The sequence below is a fragment of the Lactuca saligna genome, chromosome 8, assembly GCF_052625555.1.
Source record: "Lactuca saligna cultivar CGN05327 chromosome 8, ASM5262555v1, whole genome shotgun sequence".
Classification (NCBI taxonomy): domain Eukaryota; kingdom Viridiplantae; phylum Streptophyta; class Magnoliopsida; order Asterales; family Asteraceae; genus Lactuca; species Lactuca saligna.
In genome coordinates, this window is record NC_136424.1 from 33,972,394 (window position 1) to 33,986,780 (window position 14,387).

At 33.0% G+C, this 14,387-nt stretch overlaps 1 protein-coding gene across 1 annotated transcript; it reads left to right on the top strand.

Moving 5' to 3' along the window:
• The first annotated feature begins 11,673 nt into the window (after positions 1-11,673).
• LOC145008964 (cytochrome P450 CYP72A219-like) lies at positions 11,674-14,046 on the top strand. Its single transcript, XM_078967609.1, has 5 exons — positions 11,674-11,973; positions 12,173-12,393; positions 12,493-12,737; positions 12,851-13,235; positions 13,353-14,046. Exons 1-5 carry the CDS (start codon positions 11,709-11,711, stop codon positions 13,776-13,778), a joined length of 1,542 nt encoding a protein of 513 aa, XP_078823735.1. The 5' UTR covers positions 11,674-11,708; the 3' UTR covers positions 13,779-14,046.
• Positions 14,047-14,387: the final 341 nt, after the last annotated feature.

Genomic DNA, 14,387 nt, shown 5'->3' on the forward strand with positions numbered 1-14,387 from the left:
GCGGGTACTTTTGTTTCATATAATCTTCGCGTTCCCAAGTAAATTCAGGTCCCCGCTTTGCATTCCAACGGACCTTCACAATGGGTATGCAACTTTGTTTTGTTCTTTTAATTTCCCTATCCATGACTTCAATTGGTTCCTCTATGAAGTGGAGACTCTCGTTGATTTTGATTTCATCTAGAGGGACGACGAGGGTCTCATCGGACAAACATTTCTTCAAGTTTGACACATGAAAGGTAGGATGTACGTTATTCAGTTCCTGATGTAGGCGAAGTTTGTATGCTACCAGGCCGATCCCTTCAAGGATCTCGGATGGTCCGATATATCTTGGGTTTAGTTTCCCACGTTTTCCGAAACTTATTAACCCCTTCCAGAGCGAGACCTTCAATAGCACACGGTCCCCAACCTGAAATTCTAAGGGTTTCCGTCTTTTGTCCGCATAACTATTTTGTCGGTCTATTGAAGCTTTTAGTCGTTCTCGAATTTATACTATCTTCTCAATTGTTTCTCTTATAATGTGAGAGTGTTGTCGGGTACTTTTCCCCTGGCTAGTTGCGTGTCACCCACTTCAGCCCAGCACAGTGATGATCTGCACTTGCGGCCATAGAGGGCTTCGGATGGAGCAACTTTAATGTCGGAGTGATAGCTATTGTTGTATGAGAATTCAACTAGTGGTAAATTGGTATCCCATACCTTACCAAAATCGATTACACAAGCTCTTAGCATATCCTCCAAGGTTTGTATGGTCCTGTCACTTTGACTGTCGGTTTGTGGATGGTAAGCGGTACTCATGTCTAGGTTCGTTCCAAGAGATATTTGTAGCGACTGCCAGAATCGTGAGGTGAACCTACTATCTCTTTCGGATATAATGGATATTGGTACACCATGTAGTCGTATAATCTCTCGAATGTATGTTCGAGCTAGCTTCTCCATCTTGTCAGTTTCTTTTATGGGTAGGAATTGTGCAGATTTTGTTAACCTATCGACGATCACCCAGATGGTGTCTAGCCCACCCGTTATCTTGGGTAATTTGGTTATGAAATCCATGGTTATCTGCTCCCACTTCCACTCGGGTATTTCAGGCTGTTGTAGAAATCACGAGGGCTTTTGGTACTCTACCATGACTTTGGCGCAAGTCAGACACTTTCCCACATAGGTAGCGATCTCTACTTTCATGTTCGGCCCTCAATATAGTTTCTTGAAGTCCAGATACATCTTGTCCAAACCTGGATGCACGGAGTATCGAGTCTTATGAGCCTCATTCATGACCACGTCTCTGAATCCACTAAGCTTTGGTGTCCAGATCCGATCCACGAAGTAACGAACTCCGTCACCCTTGACTTCAAGATTCTTATCCATTCCCCTTAGAGCCTCACCTGTTACGTTCTCTGTCTTCAAGGCTTCCCTCTGAGCCTCCTTGATTTATGTGGATAGGTGGGAATATGGATTGTCATGGTTAAAGATTTCACTCAGCGCCCTGAGTATTCCTTTCGAATAAAGGCATCCACTACCACATTTGCTTTTCCTGGGTGAAAACGAATTTCACATTCGTTGTCATTTAACAGTTTAACCCATCGTCTTTGCCTCATTTTAAGTTCCTTTTGATTGAGGATGTGTTGAAGGCTCTTTTGATTGGTAAAGATTGTGCATTTCGCGCCATAGAGATAGTGTCTCCAAATCTTTAAGGCGAAAATGACTGCTCCCAGTTCGAGATCGTGTGTAGTGTAGTTGACCTCCTGCATCTTGATTTGTCTCGAGGCGTAGGCGATGAATTTACCTCGTTGCAGTAGAACACATCCAAGACCTTGTTTAGATGCATCACAGTAGACCACGAAGTCTTCCGTTCCTTCTGGTTAGGACAATATAGGTGCGCTGCATATAGCTTACTTCAGTGCTTGGAATGAAGCATCTTGTTTTTCTTCCGAATTGAAAATTACCCCCTTTTGGGTCAAGGTGGCAAGTGGTTTAGCAATCTTCGAGAATTTATGAATAAACCTTCGATAGTAGCAAGCAAGGCCCAAGAATTGTCGGATTTCCGTTGGGGTCCTTGGGGCTTGCCAATTCTTGATTGCCTTGATTTTGGAAGGGTCCACATGTATCCCATCCTTGCTAACCACGTGACCTAGGAAATCTACTTTCCGAATCCAAAATTCTCACTTTGAGAATTTTGCGTATAGTTTTTCTTTTCTTAGAGTTTCCAAGATTTATCGGAGGTGTTGACCGTGTTTTTATTTATTCTTAGAATAAATGAGTATATCATGTATCAACATGATAAAAAATTTGTCCAGGAAAGAAAGACACACTCGGTTCATTAAGTCCATGAACATCGTCGGTGCATTTGTTAATCAAAAGGGCATCACTACACACTCGTAGTGACCGTAACGAGTTCGAAAGGTTGTTTTGGGAACATCTCCTTCTAAGACTCGCAACTGATGATACCCGGATCTCAAATCGATCATTAAGAAATAACTTGCTCCTTGGAGTTGGTCGAACAAGTCGTCAATGCGTGGTAAGGGATATCGGTTCTTGATAGTGAGATTGTTGAGTTCAAGCAAATCTTTAGGCTCCGATTTTGGATTTCCACTTACCTTATTGTTTGATTTTAAAGTTCAACATCATGCCCATGATTTTCAGTATCGTCAACCCACAAGAGAAACCCACTTCTAGGTCCCTGCAGATTTCACTATCATCGATAAGCAAAATTAGGTTAGAATTGAAAAAACCCAAATGTTTCTTGAGAATGGAATACCATATTCAGGAAAACATAATATTCCCTAATAGGATTCTTCATATTGGTGGAAGTCCTTATGTTAGCCATGCTTCCATAATCGCAACTCACCATCTTTTCTTGTTTAGATGCAACAGAAGAAGATGAATGAATGAGATGAAAAAACTGAAAAAGAAGGAACTGAGAAAAAGAAGCAAAGAGATGAAGAAACTAAAGAAGAAGAAGCCATTGGAAAGAATAAGGCATGAACTGTTCAAATGGTCAATTGGGCAATGTTTTAAATGAGGAAGTCATCGGTTCACCCCTTCAGTTCTTACAGAAGCAGCTATTCGTCTCAAAAAAACCAACACTTTTCCCTTACAAGACACAAAAATAATTTAAGAGACCAAATAGGAAAATTTACAAAACATCGTAGGGTTACTGTCTCATTTTCCCCTTTAATCCTTATATTGAAGTCTATATTATCCATCAACCGGCTCATCTACAAAGGAAGTGACTTTCCAAGTTCTAATCTTAGGTTAAAATCAAGGTTGACAACAAAGGAATAATTTAGTTTTAGTAGCGAAAGTAACAAAAAACGTCTTCATGTTTTCCCTAAAATGGTGAAAAATCCCCGGCGAAACTTGCTCTATACAGAAATACCCTTATTTAAAATAAAATATATTTCATCCTTGTATAGAAGGTTCATATCTTCACCGTTGTGTATCTCGGCCATTTTATATTTATTAACTCCCCTCTCTCTCTCTCCCCCCCCCCCTCTCTCTCTCAAACACATAAACACACATACATATATGTGAACCTAAACTAGTTTTTTTTTCAGCATATTCGTATTCGTATTTATATTGTAAATCTGAATTGTATATAATTTTTAATATATCAATTTGCATTGAAAGTGAATTGGAAGCTTTTTCTCCAATTCACATTGGAAGTTTTTTTCTCCAATTCACATTTTATAGCTTATGAATTGAAATTGAAAGTGAATTGGAAGTTTTTTTTTTTTTTTTTTTCTGAATTATGATTTTTTAGCTTATGAATTGAAATTGAATGTGGATTAGAAGTTGTTTTTTTAATGTTATGAATTCAGAAATTATAAGCTATAAAATCAGAAATTGGGTTGTTTTTTTTTTTTGTTTATATGCTATAAAATCAGAAATTAGCTTGAAGATTGATGTTTTATGAAATCTAAAATTGTTTGTGTATAATTTATCAAATCATATTTTTTTTAGTTTAATTATTTAAGTATATGATGATATTGTTGACCTTAATTGTTAGCTTGTTATCTTTTGTGAAATTGTTGGCTTGAATATTAATGTTTTATGAAATCTGAAATTGTTTGTGTATAAGTTATCAAATCATAAAAAAAAAATTGGTTTAATTATTTAATTATATGTTGATATTGTTGACCTTAATTGTTAGCTTGTTATCTTTTGTGAAATTGTTAACTTGAATATTGATGTTTTATGAAATCTGAAATTGTTTGTGTATAAGTTATCAAATCATAATTTAGGATGATGCTAACTTCCTTGGTTGAAAATTGCTTTATGTTTAAAATTGTTCTTGATCTTGATAAAAACTATGATCAATTACTTTAAATATTAATGTTTTAGGATGTTGGTTTGGAACGAGAGTGAGGACAAAAATTTTCTTGATGCATGTATCCATGAACTAACCACTAATGATCGTGAGGGTTCTAGGCTTAAGGCAAGTTCATGGAAGTCAATACGCAAAAAATTGATAAACGAACACGATAAAGAGGTTGATCAGTAGCAAATGAGAAACCACCTTGACTACTACAAATCAAAGTATGTTGCTTGGGTGAAACTCAAAAAGCAAAACCGGCAATATATATGATCCTATAAAAAATAAATTTAATTTGACCGATGAACAATGGAAAGAAGAGGGGAAGGTAATATTTTTATAATAAACACTATTATGATTACTTTTATAACATATACTAATATTTATAAAAATTGTAAACAGTTGAACAAGTTCGTGTTGTCATTGAAAACTAAACCCCTATTGTTCCCTGATCTTTGCACCCAACTATTTGAAGGGTCGACATCAACCGTCTTTCAAAGTTGGGGGCCATCTTTTACACTCCCTCATCCTGTAGAAGAGTTTAGTCCCCATGATTTTGATGATGATGTTCCAATGGAAACCTCAACACAACACGTAGGTGCAAGTGAAGAATCTTCAGGACATTCAAAAAATAAGGAAGTTGGTGGATACAAAAGAGTTGGTGGAAAAAAAGAGATGCAAGGGCATTAGAAGTTGAAGAGGATATTGTCAAGCTTGCAAGGTCGTTAATGGAAATAAATGAAAGAATTGAAAAAAGTGAAATGGATAAGGATGTTGATGCGTGTATGGAGAAATTGAACAAAATGGAATGGGGAGAAGAAGTTGAAAGACACAAGACCGCTCTTTTGCTATTTCGTGAAAGTTCTAATGTTCTAAAAGTTTGGTTACGACTTTCGCATAGTAGTTGTGAGTCGTGGGTGATGGATGCAAGTAGGAAGTATGGTTACCTTTGATGGGTGCGTTTAGTAAAGTTTGGATACTAGTTTTTTGGATGATGTTTACTAGTTTTTTGGATCCTACGTTTGATGACTTTTTTGGATGATGTTTACTATTTTTTTTGGATCCTATGTTTGATGACTTTTTTGGATGATGTTTACCAGTTTTTTGGATCCTATGTTTGATGACTTTTTTGGATGATGTTTACTAGTATTTTGTTATATAACGTTTGTTATATGACTTTTGTTACTTTTGATGATGTTTACTAATTTTTTTGGTGCATGATTTTTTTAAACATGTTACCTAATTGTTTGTAATAGATCAAGTATGGTTTCTGATGGTGAAGTTGTAGCTTTTCTTTTACTTGTGTTTGATTGGTTGAGGTCAAACTGGCGTAGATTAATCAGAATTCATAAAATTAGAGATAACGATTCAAGCGGGTATGTGTATACACAATATTTGATGTACGGAGACCCTACACAATGTTTCGATATGATGCGTCTTACACAAGAGGCATTTACATTATTATGCAACCATTTTACACAAAAAAAAATAGTTGCAAGCTAGTAGGACAATAAGCATTGAAAAGAAGATGGCTATCTTCATGTTATAGGACATAATGAACGTTTTCGCGCGGTTAAGGGAATATTTCATCACTCCACACAAACGATTCATCAATATTTTCATGAGGTCCTAACAGCAATGATGTGTTTTGCAAAAGAAATTATAGTACCAACAACTCCTAACCCAACAAGACATAACTCGGAACGACATAGACGGTTAAACAATATTTTTTTTCCAGAGCAATAGGTGCATTAGATGGAACTCTTGTACATGCAGTTGTACCTATTGATCAACAAACTCGTTATAGAGGAAGAGGAAAAGGAGAATGTTTTTAAAATGTAATAGGAATTTTTGATTTGGATATGATATTCACCTTTGTTTGGGCTAGATGGGAGGGTATAGCACATGATTCAAGAGTTTTGAAAGAAGTCGCATTTAATTCGACTTCTGGATTTCCATTTCCTCCACCAGGTTTGTAATCTTTATATAATTTCTATTATCTATCTTCTTTATATAATATGTGTCATTATATAATATGTGTCACATTCGTTTGTAGATAAATATTACCTTTGTTTTGCCTCATAGACAAACACTCGTGGGTTTATGGCTCCATACCACAATACTAGGTATTGGTTAGCCAGTTTCGAAGAGGCAGACCTTTAACTAGAGAAGAAAGGTTCAATTATGCTCATGCACAATTTAGAAATGTTATTGAGTGTGCTTATGGTGTATTGAAGGCGAGACTCCCAATCTTAAAACAAATTGATCATTATCCTTTTACAGTGCAAAGAGACATAGTCATTTCTTGTGTCGCGGTCCATAATTTTATATGTAAATACACTATAGAAGATGACTTGTTTAGAATATTTGAGGAAGACACTATGGTTACTCCTGACGTCCAAGGTGGGAAAATTGATAGAGAAAACATATAAGGCATAGAATGAGGTCCAGAAGCCATTGAATATATGCGTGTTTTGCGTGATCAGATTGCAAATCGACTACTTTCACCCACTTTACATTAAATTATTATGTTATTTTAAATTTCATTATGTTTTTATTAGTATATTAAATTATTTATGTTTAATTTACATTTTGTATGACATTTTTTATTTGTGCGTAATTTTCATTTTGTATGACAATATGTACGTTTTTATAATTATTTAGCAATTTAATCCATCACTATATATAACAGTAAGGTAAAATGGTCATTTTTCATCACTCAACACATTTGGTCAGATGTACAATCAAACAACATGATTTCTTACTCAGTCAGGATTTCTTACCCAGACAGACCTTTCCCAATCAGCACTTTCTCAATCAGCAACTATCGAACGGGCCCTTACTTAACTCTTTGATTATTCACAAATTAAGTGAAATTTACATATGAATCAAATCTATTTTCGTGTATTTTTATAATATTTTAACGTTTTAATTATTCGTAAATTAGTTTTGTAAAATCCACAAATGAATTTATTTAGGCCTTGTTTGATTTCTTGCTGACCCAATCCAGTCAGACCTTTATGGCTGACTCGGTCAGGTCAATGTGTTTGATACCTCCATAATGTGCATCTTACTCGGTCCTTAAACGTCTTACCCAGTCATCTCAAAAAACTTGTTGACTGAAACAGGTGAGAATCATTCCCTTTTTGCCCATTTCCTTCTTACACGTTCCTTCACCTTGTCCACCTCCGACATCTACAAAGGCAAATATATATATATATATATATATATATATATATATATATATATATATATATATATATATAACATGCATCTTCCGGTACGTCTCTCCACAACGTGTCTTCAATCTTTGCTTCACCCTTCCTCTCGCTAACCACGTTCTCCGCCTCCGGCTCAAGCAGTGCCATCGGCCTCCGCCCCAAGCCGACCATTGAGGTAATTCCTTTGATATTTAATGAAAACCTGATCTCCATGTGAAATTGTGCAATTTAAAATTTTTAGTTCTTGGTCGATGCTCATATTTCTCGAATATTATTTTATACTTTGTTAATCAAATCTTGTGATAGAATTGTTTTGTAATAATATTTTGATATTGGAACCAATTTTCTGGACCGCCAATATTACTGTTCCACTGTGGATGAATATATTTTGAAATGGATTTTCTAGTTCAGATGAATCGTTGGTGTTGATAGGATTTTCTGGTTCAGATGAATAGATGGAGTTGATAGGATTTTCTGGTTTAGATGAAACTTCCTTAAGTATTTAGAATTGATTTTTGAATTTGTTTTAATGACTTGTAATTCGATGTTGAAGGAGGATTGATTATTTTGATGAAATTTTTGCAGGATAGTTTCATTAGATTTCCTTGACAACATATTGTGTTATTTGGGTGTTTGAGCTTATTTAAATGGAATACTGATTTGGTGTTTGGTGGATGCTACAAACCAAAGAGTTATTTGTGTGTATAAGTCGATTGCTTTTAAACTCATCCTCTTTAGCGTAGTGTGTTTGTTAGGGGTACAAATGGAAAAGTAGTTAATTAAATTAACCTAAATATAGTTTGGAAATATTTGCTTTTGGAAGGGCATTTTGGGTAATTCAGGTTTTATATATGACTATATGTTAAGAGGTTAGCCTAATGAGGGGGGATATCATCTTTTTCTTTTTTTTTTTTTTTTTTTTTTTTTTTTTTTTTTTTTTTTTTTGAAATCTGCACTTCTACCTTGTGAATAAAAACAATATTGTTGCTATATATTATTGATAAATATATATTATGTGTGTTGGACCTTTGTTTCTCTATTGTATTCTTTTGTATGTATTGTGTTTGAAATCAAAATATATGTGTGTCTAAGCGGATGTACAATTAAGGAGCATGGTAAAATGGTCATTTTTTATTAGTCAACATATTCAGTCGGATGTACAATCAAACAGAATGGTTTATTACTCGGTCAATTTTCTTACCTAGACAGATGTTTCTCAATCAGTACTTTCTTAGTCAGCGACTATCAAACGGGGTCTTACATTGTGAATCTATAATGCATGTAATATAGTTTTCAGAATTCACAATGTGAATTTGACTTACTATTATTCACATTGTGAATCTGAAAAGATTCACAATGTGAATTTAAGCAAATTATAATGTGAATATGAACTGAATTTTCGATTTTTTTTAAACATAAATGTGAATCTATGTTTAAAGTGTACTAAGAGTAATGAATTTTTATATATTTATCAATCTTTTCAATAAAAAATAGACCTTAACTTTTCAAAAATAAAGAAAAGGAATTGGATTTTATTTGAAAAAAAAAAAAGTCAGTTTTTACATATTAATATTGATCTCTATGAAAAGATGATGAAAATTAATGAACAATGGTATATTCAACTTTTTTTTTTTCAATAGAAAACATGGCCTAAAAATTAAACTAAAAAAAGAAGTGAATTTTGTTAAAATCTGATGCATGTGTGTGCATTATAAAAGTCTACAACCCTTCATTTTATTGTTGATAGCTTTAAATTCAGATGTTTTGGATTGATTCATTGGTTTTTTGATCAATAATGGTCCTCCACTAAACATTTCCTTATATATATATATATATATATATATATATATATATATATATATATATATATATATATATGCATATTTAGCTATATATTTAGTGTAGGTTTTTCTTATTTATTAACTAATTATTTGCACATTATGGACAAAAGATACTTAATAGTGTTTAAATTGTGTTTTCAGTCCAATAGATATGCTCGGAAGCAAAAGGAAGCAGGAGAAGTAGTTGGAAGTTCATGTGTTGAAACAAAGAAGAAAAAAATGCCAAAAACAAGAAGGACTCGGCGAGTCAACTCCTGACTCGATGAGTCGGATCGAAGATTTGCGAAGCTCTAGAAGTCCTTGTCGTACACGGATTTTTAATGAGGGACTCGACGAGTTGGGACCTTAACTCGACGAGTCACCTCTGTTCTGAGAAAACTATAAATAGGGACTTTGAGATCGAGATGGGGACTTCTCTGGAAGCCTATGAGGCTAAATTTGTGATTGAAGGTGCTGCTAGATCGGGAGAAGCTGAGGAATCAACCTTAAGTTCGATTTTGAAGAGGATCAAGGCAAATTCTAGTTTATTCTTAGTTAATCTTTTGATTGAATCATGTTTGAATTAATTGAATTCGTTTTCGAGTTTATTTTTACTGCAATTATTAACTAAAACCCTTATCTTCTGTTTAGGGTAGATGATTTTGTGAACATGGATTGATTTTATGGTTTGGATTAATTTTAATTAGTGATATTGTTTTGTTAAGCTTGTTAAAGAACCTCATATGTTAATAACAATTATTCTCTGTTAATAAATCAATAATTAAGTTGTATGAACATCTCTTAGTTATTAGTTTCATATGCTTTATGTGACCAAATAGTTATATATATATATATATATATATATATATATATATATATATATATATATATATATATATATATATATATATATATATATAGGAATAACGAATGTGAAACTATAATTAACTAGAAGATATGTAAGTTAATATGTGAGCTTGGGTGATACATCATCAACAAGAGGTTAATTGAATCATCAATTTAATTAACTATTACAAGTCTTACTTAACTCGAATTAATTAACTAGGAAACTTATTAATTTAGACAACTGGTCACTGCTTGAATTAATCTGTTTTCCAACGATTAGCAATAAGCGAACGTGAACCTAATCATCTCAATCGGTAGCCAATGAAAAGTTAATCCGATACATTTACTATAAAATCAACCATAAGATTAAATGATTCGAACCTAAACATAAGTGCTCTTTATCATTGAATTTAGTTGCAATTTAATTGTTTTGCTGTTAGTTGCTTAGTTAAGTGTTAGTTATGTTTTAGTTAAGTTTCTAGTCTTGAAAAACTAAAGAAACCCCTTCTATTTGATTATTTGTTTTAGATAATATTAGTAATTAGTTTAATTTCGAGTTCGATACCCTACTTATTTAACTATATCACAATTGATAGGTACATTGACTTTGTGCGTCTAAATCAAACTTATCAACAAAATATTAGTATTTATATGGTTACATTAACTTTTATTTTATTTTAATCAAATTATCTAACATAATGATCATTTTGCAACTGAATATTAAGCTAAATAACAAATTAACAACGAACGAATATTAATATTAATAATATAATAGACAAATAATTTTCTCGTCGGTGTAACAATATATAATTTTTATGCATTGTTTTCTATATACTATACATAATTAAGAAAATAGAAGCAAATTAAAAAAACAAAATGAGAACTAAGGACAAGATGTCTCCTTCGTGCACAAAAAATGCCATGTTTCTTAAGAGTACGTGGTTAGGATGAGAGGTCAGATATCATCATCTATTCTATTTTGGAATATTCATATATACACTTCTTTAAAAGAAATTATTTATTTGTTTATTAGATGCAATACCAAAACTATTAGACATATGATACGATATATGAGTTTTTCAGTTTTTATCATAATAATTATTTTATTTGTCGAACAATTAAATAAAGTTAATTATTATATTTAAAGTATGTTAATTTTGGTTTTAGAAACATATTTTGATTTGTATTTATTTTTGATGAAAATTTTAGAAAAATAACCGAGCTAAATGCGTATTTAAAATTTTCATTTTTCTCCAAATTTTTTTCTAAAAAAAGCCAATTTTTCCAAAACTAAACGTAATCTTAGCATTTACATTAACAATCTAAAATAATATTCTTGTGATGTGGAGGACTTGCCACATAAACAATAACAAATGGATCATAACCATCAATTACTCAAACTATAAGGTGGTAAACTGAACATTGGCCATCAATAAATACCCTTCTCTCTTTGTTATCACGACGACAAGCTTCAAAAAGATCACAGCCATTTCTACTAAATAGTAAATACAAGGGATGGAGGTAAGCGTAGTTTTTTGTATTCTTGGAGTAGCAGCAATCTTTTTACGGACAATATCGAACTGGTTGTGGTTCAAACCAAAGAAGATAGAAAAGTTTCTAAGAGACCAAGGCCTCAAGGGTAGCTCTTATAAGTTCCTTTTAGGAGATCTGAAGGAAATGGTGCTGATGTCAACCGAGGCCAAATCCAAACCCATGAATCTAACTCACGATATTGCTCCTCGTGTGTCGCCCTTCATCCATAAGTCCATTGCTGCTTATGGTACGTACGTACATGTATACTTGAGTTGTTCTAGATTTTTGTTAAACCATGTTTATTTACGTGAATTCTTGTAGCATCAACCAAATTGTAGTAGGGATGTTAATTTTGGATTATTTCCTATATTACTTGGAGAAATATAGTATCTAAAATTATATATGTGTATCTTGCATGTTTATTTATTTATTTTTTTAAATGTAAGGTAAGAGTTGTTTTACTTGGATGGGAACAAAACCTTTGGTGCACATATCTGAGCCGACTATGATACGAGAGGTCTTCGCTAACTATCAGCAATTTCAAAAGCCAATCGAAGGAAATCCATTAACAAAGTTGCTAGTGAGAGGATTAATCTTGGCTGAAGCTGATCAATGGATTAAAAATAGAAAAATCATCAATCCTGCATTCCATGCTGAGAAGCTTAAGGTTAATTTCTTAAAATCTGAATTTTTTCTTTCCATTACGATATATACGCCTCAGATATAGAACATGATCACTTGGAATTACTTATGTTTTTCCTGGCAGCATATGGTACCCGCATTTTATGTGAGCTGCAGTGAGATGATCGACAAATGGGAGGAAATGATAACAAAAGAAAACTCGTGTGAAATGGATGTGTGGCCTCATCTACATACGTTTTCAAGTGATGTAATTTCACGTACAGCATTTGGTAGCAATTTTAAGGAAGGAAGAAAGATTTTTGACCTTCAAAACGAACAAGCGGAGCTGTTTATAAAGGCTGCACAATCACTTTACATTCCTGGATCAAGGTGAGTATGCATTCCCAAACAATATTTATAAATGTACACTTCATTTCATACTTAATTTAAACTGTAATATCACCATTTTCAGCATTTTATGTAAGTATGTTAATTATTTCTAGATTTTTGCCGACAAAAGACAACAAGAGGATGAAAGAGATTCATCGTGAGGTGACAGCTTCGATAAAGAACATTATTGATAAACGATTTGATGCAATGAAAGCTGGGGAAGCTAGCAAACATGACCTTCTGGGCATCCTTTTGGACTCGAATTATAATGAAATTAAACAACACAGGAATAGCAATTTCGGATTAAGCATCGAGGAAGTAATAGAAGAATGCAAGCTTTTCTATTTCGCTGGACAAGAGACCACCGGAAATATGCTTGTTTGGACTATGATTTTATTAGGTCAACACACGGATTGGCAGATACGTGCAAGAGAAGAAGTTTTCAATGTCTTTCCCGATAAAAAACCAGACATTGATGGGTTGAGTCACCTAAAAGTTGTATGTTTTTTTCCTACTATATATTGTCTATAAATTGACGAATATATGGTGTTGTTTGACACACCAAACTTCTTATTTATTTTTTGTATATCTTAAATCATCTTGTTTGTTTTGTAGATGAACATGATTTTCAATGAAGTTCTTAGGTTATATCCACCCGCAGCAGCAGTAAGACGTGTGACACATGAAGAAACCAAATTAGGTAAGTTCACCTTACCAGCAGGAACCCTTGTCCAGATTAACGCATTGTTTTTGCATCATGACAAAGATATGTGGGGTGAAGATGTGAACGAGTTTAAGCCTGAAAGATTTTCTGAAGGAGTGTTAAAGGTGACCAAGGGAAAAGGCTCGTATCTCCCATTTGGAGGTGGCCCTCGTATATGCATTGGCCAAAATTTTGCTATGTTAGAAGCTAAAATGGCACTTACAATGATTCTACAACGCTTCTCATTTGAGCTATCTCCATCATACTCGCATGCCCCGCATACTATAATCACTCTACAACCTCAGTTTGGTGCTCACTTGAATTTACACAAACTTTAGGTGGGTAATTTGAGGCATATTTAAATTATTATAAAGTATTATTTATACTTTATAACCGGTTGTTGTAGTACTATATTACGTGGTTTGATGCATATTTACTTTAATATAAAGTATACTAGTTTGTTGTTGTACTATATACTTCTGGTTACTACTTATGTTTCAGTTGTAACATATGTGTTATTTATATATATACATTCTTATCAATCCAGCAAGGTAACACACGACTTGTAAAATATATAAGATTTATGGGGCTCCCTATTTAAAACAATTAATCGGCCGGGCAATATATTTTTATGTTTTTTTATTAATGTTTATTAACTTTACCGGTATGGAGTTTTAAAAAATAATGTGCTGTAAAACTTACCACCCCCATATATAATACAATAAAATAATATATTTGTATTTTGGTTTTTGAAAAAAATATTTATACATGTCAAGTAGCCGAAAATGAAATCTTATATATTTTTTACTCATTCTTTTTGCTTTTTCTACTTTTTTTTACAGATAACAGTTCATCGATTATTATTATTATTATTATTATTATTATTATTATTATATTATTATTATTATTATTATTATCATTATTATTATTTCTGGAAATGAACCGTA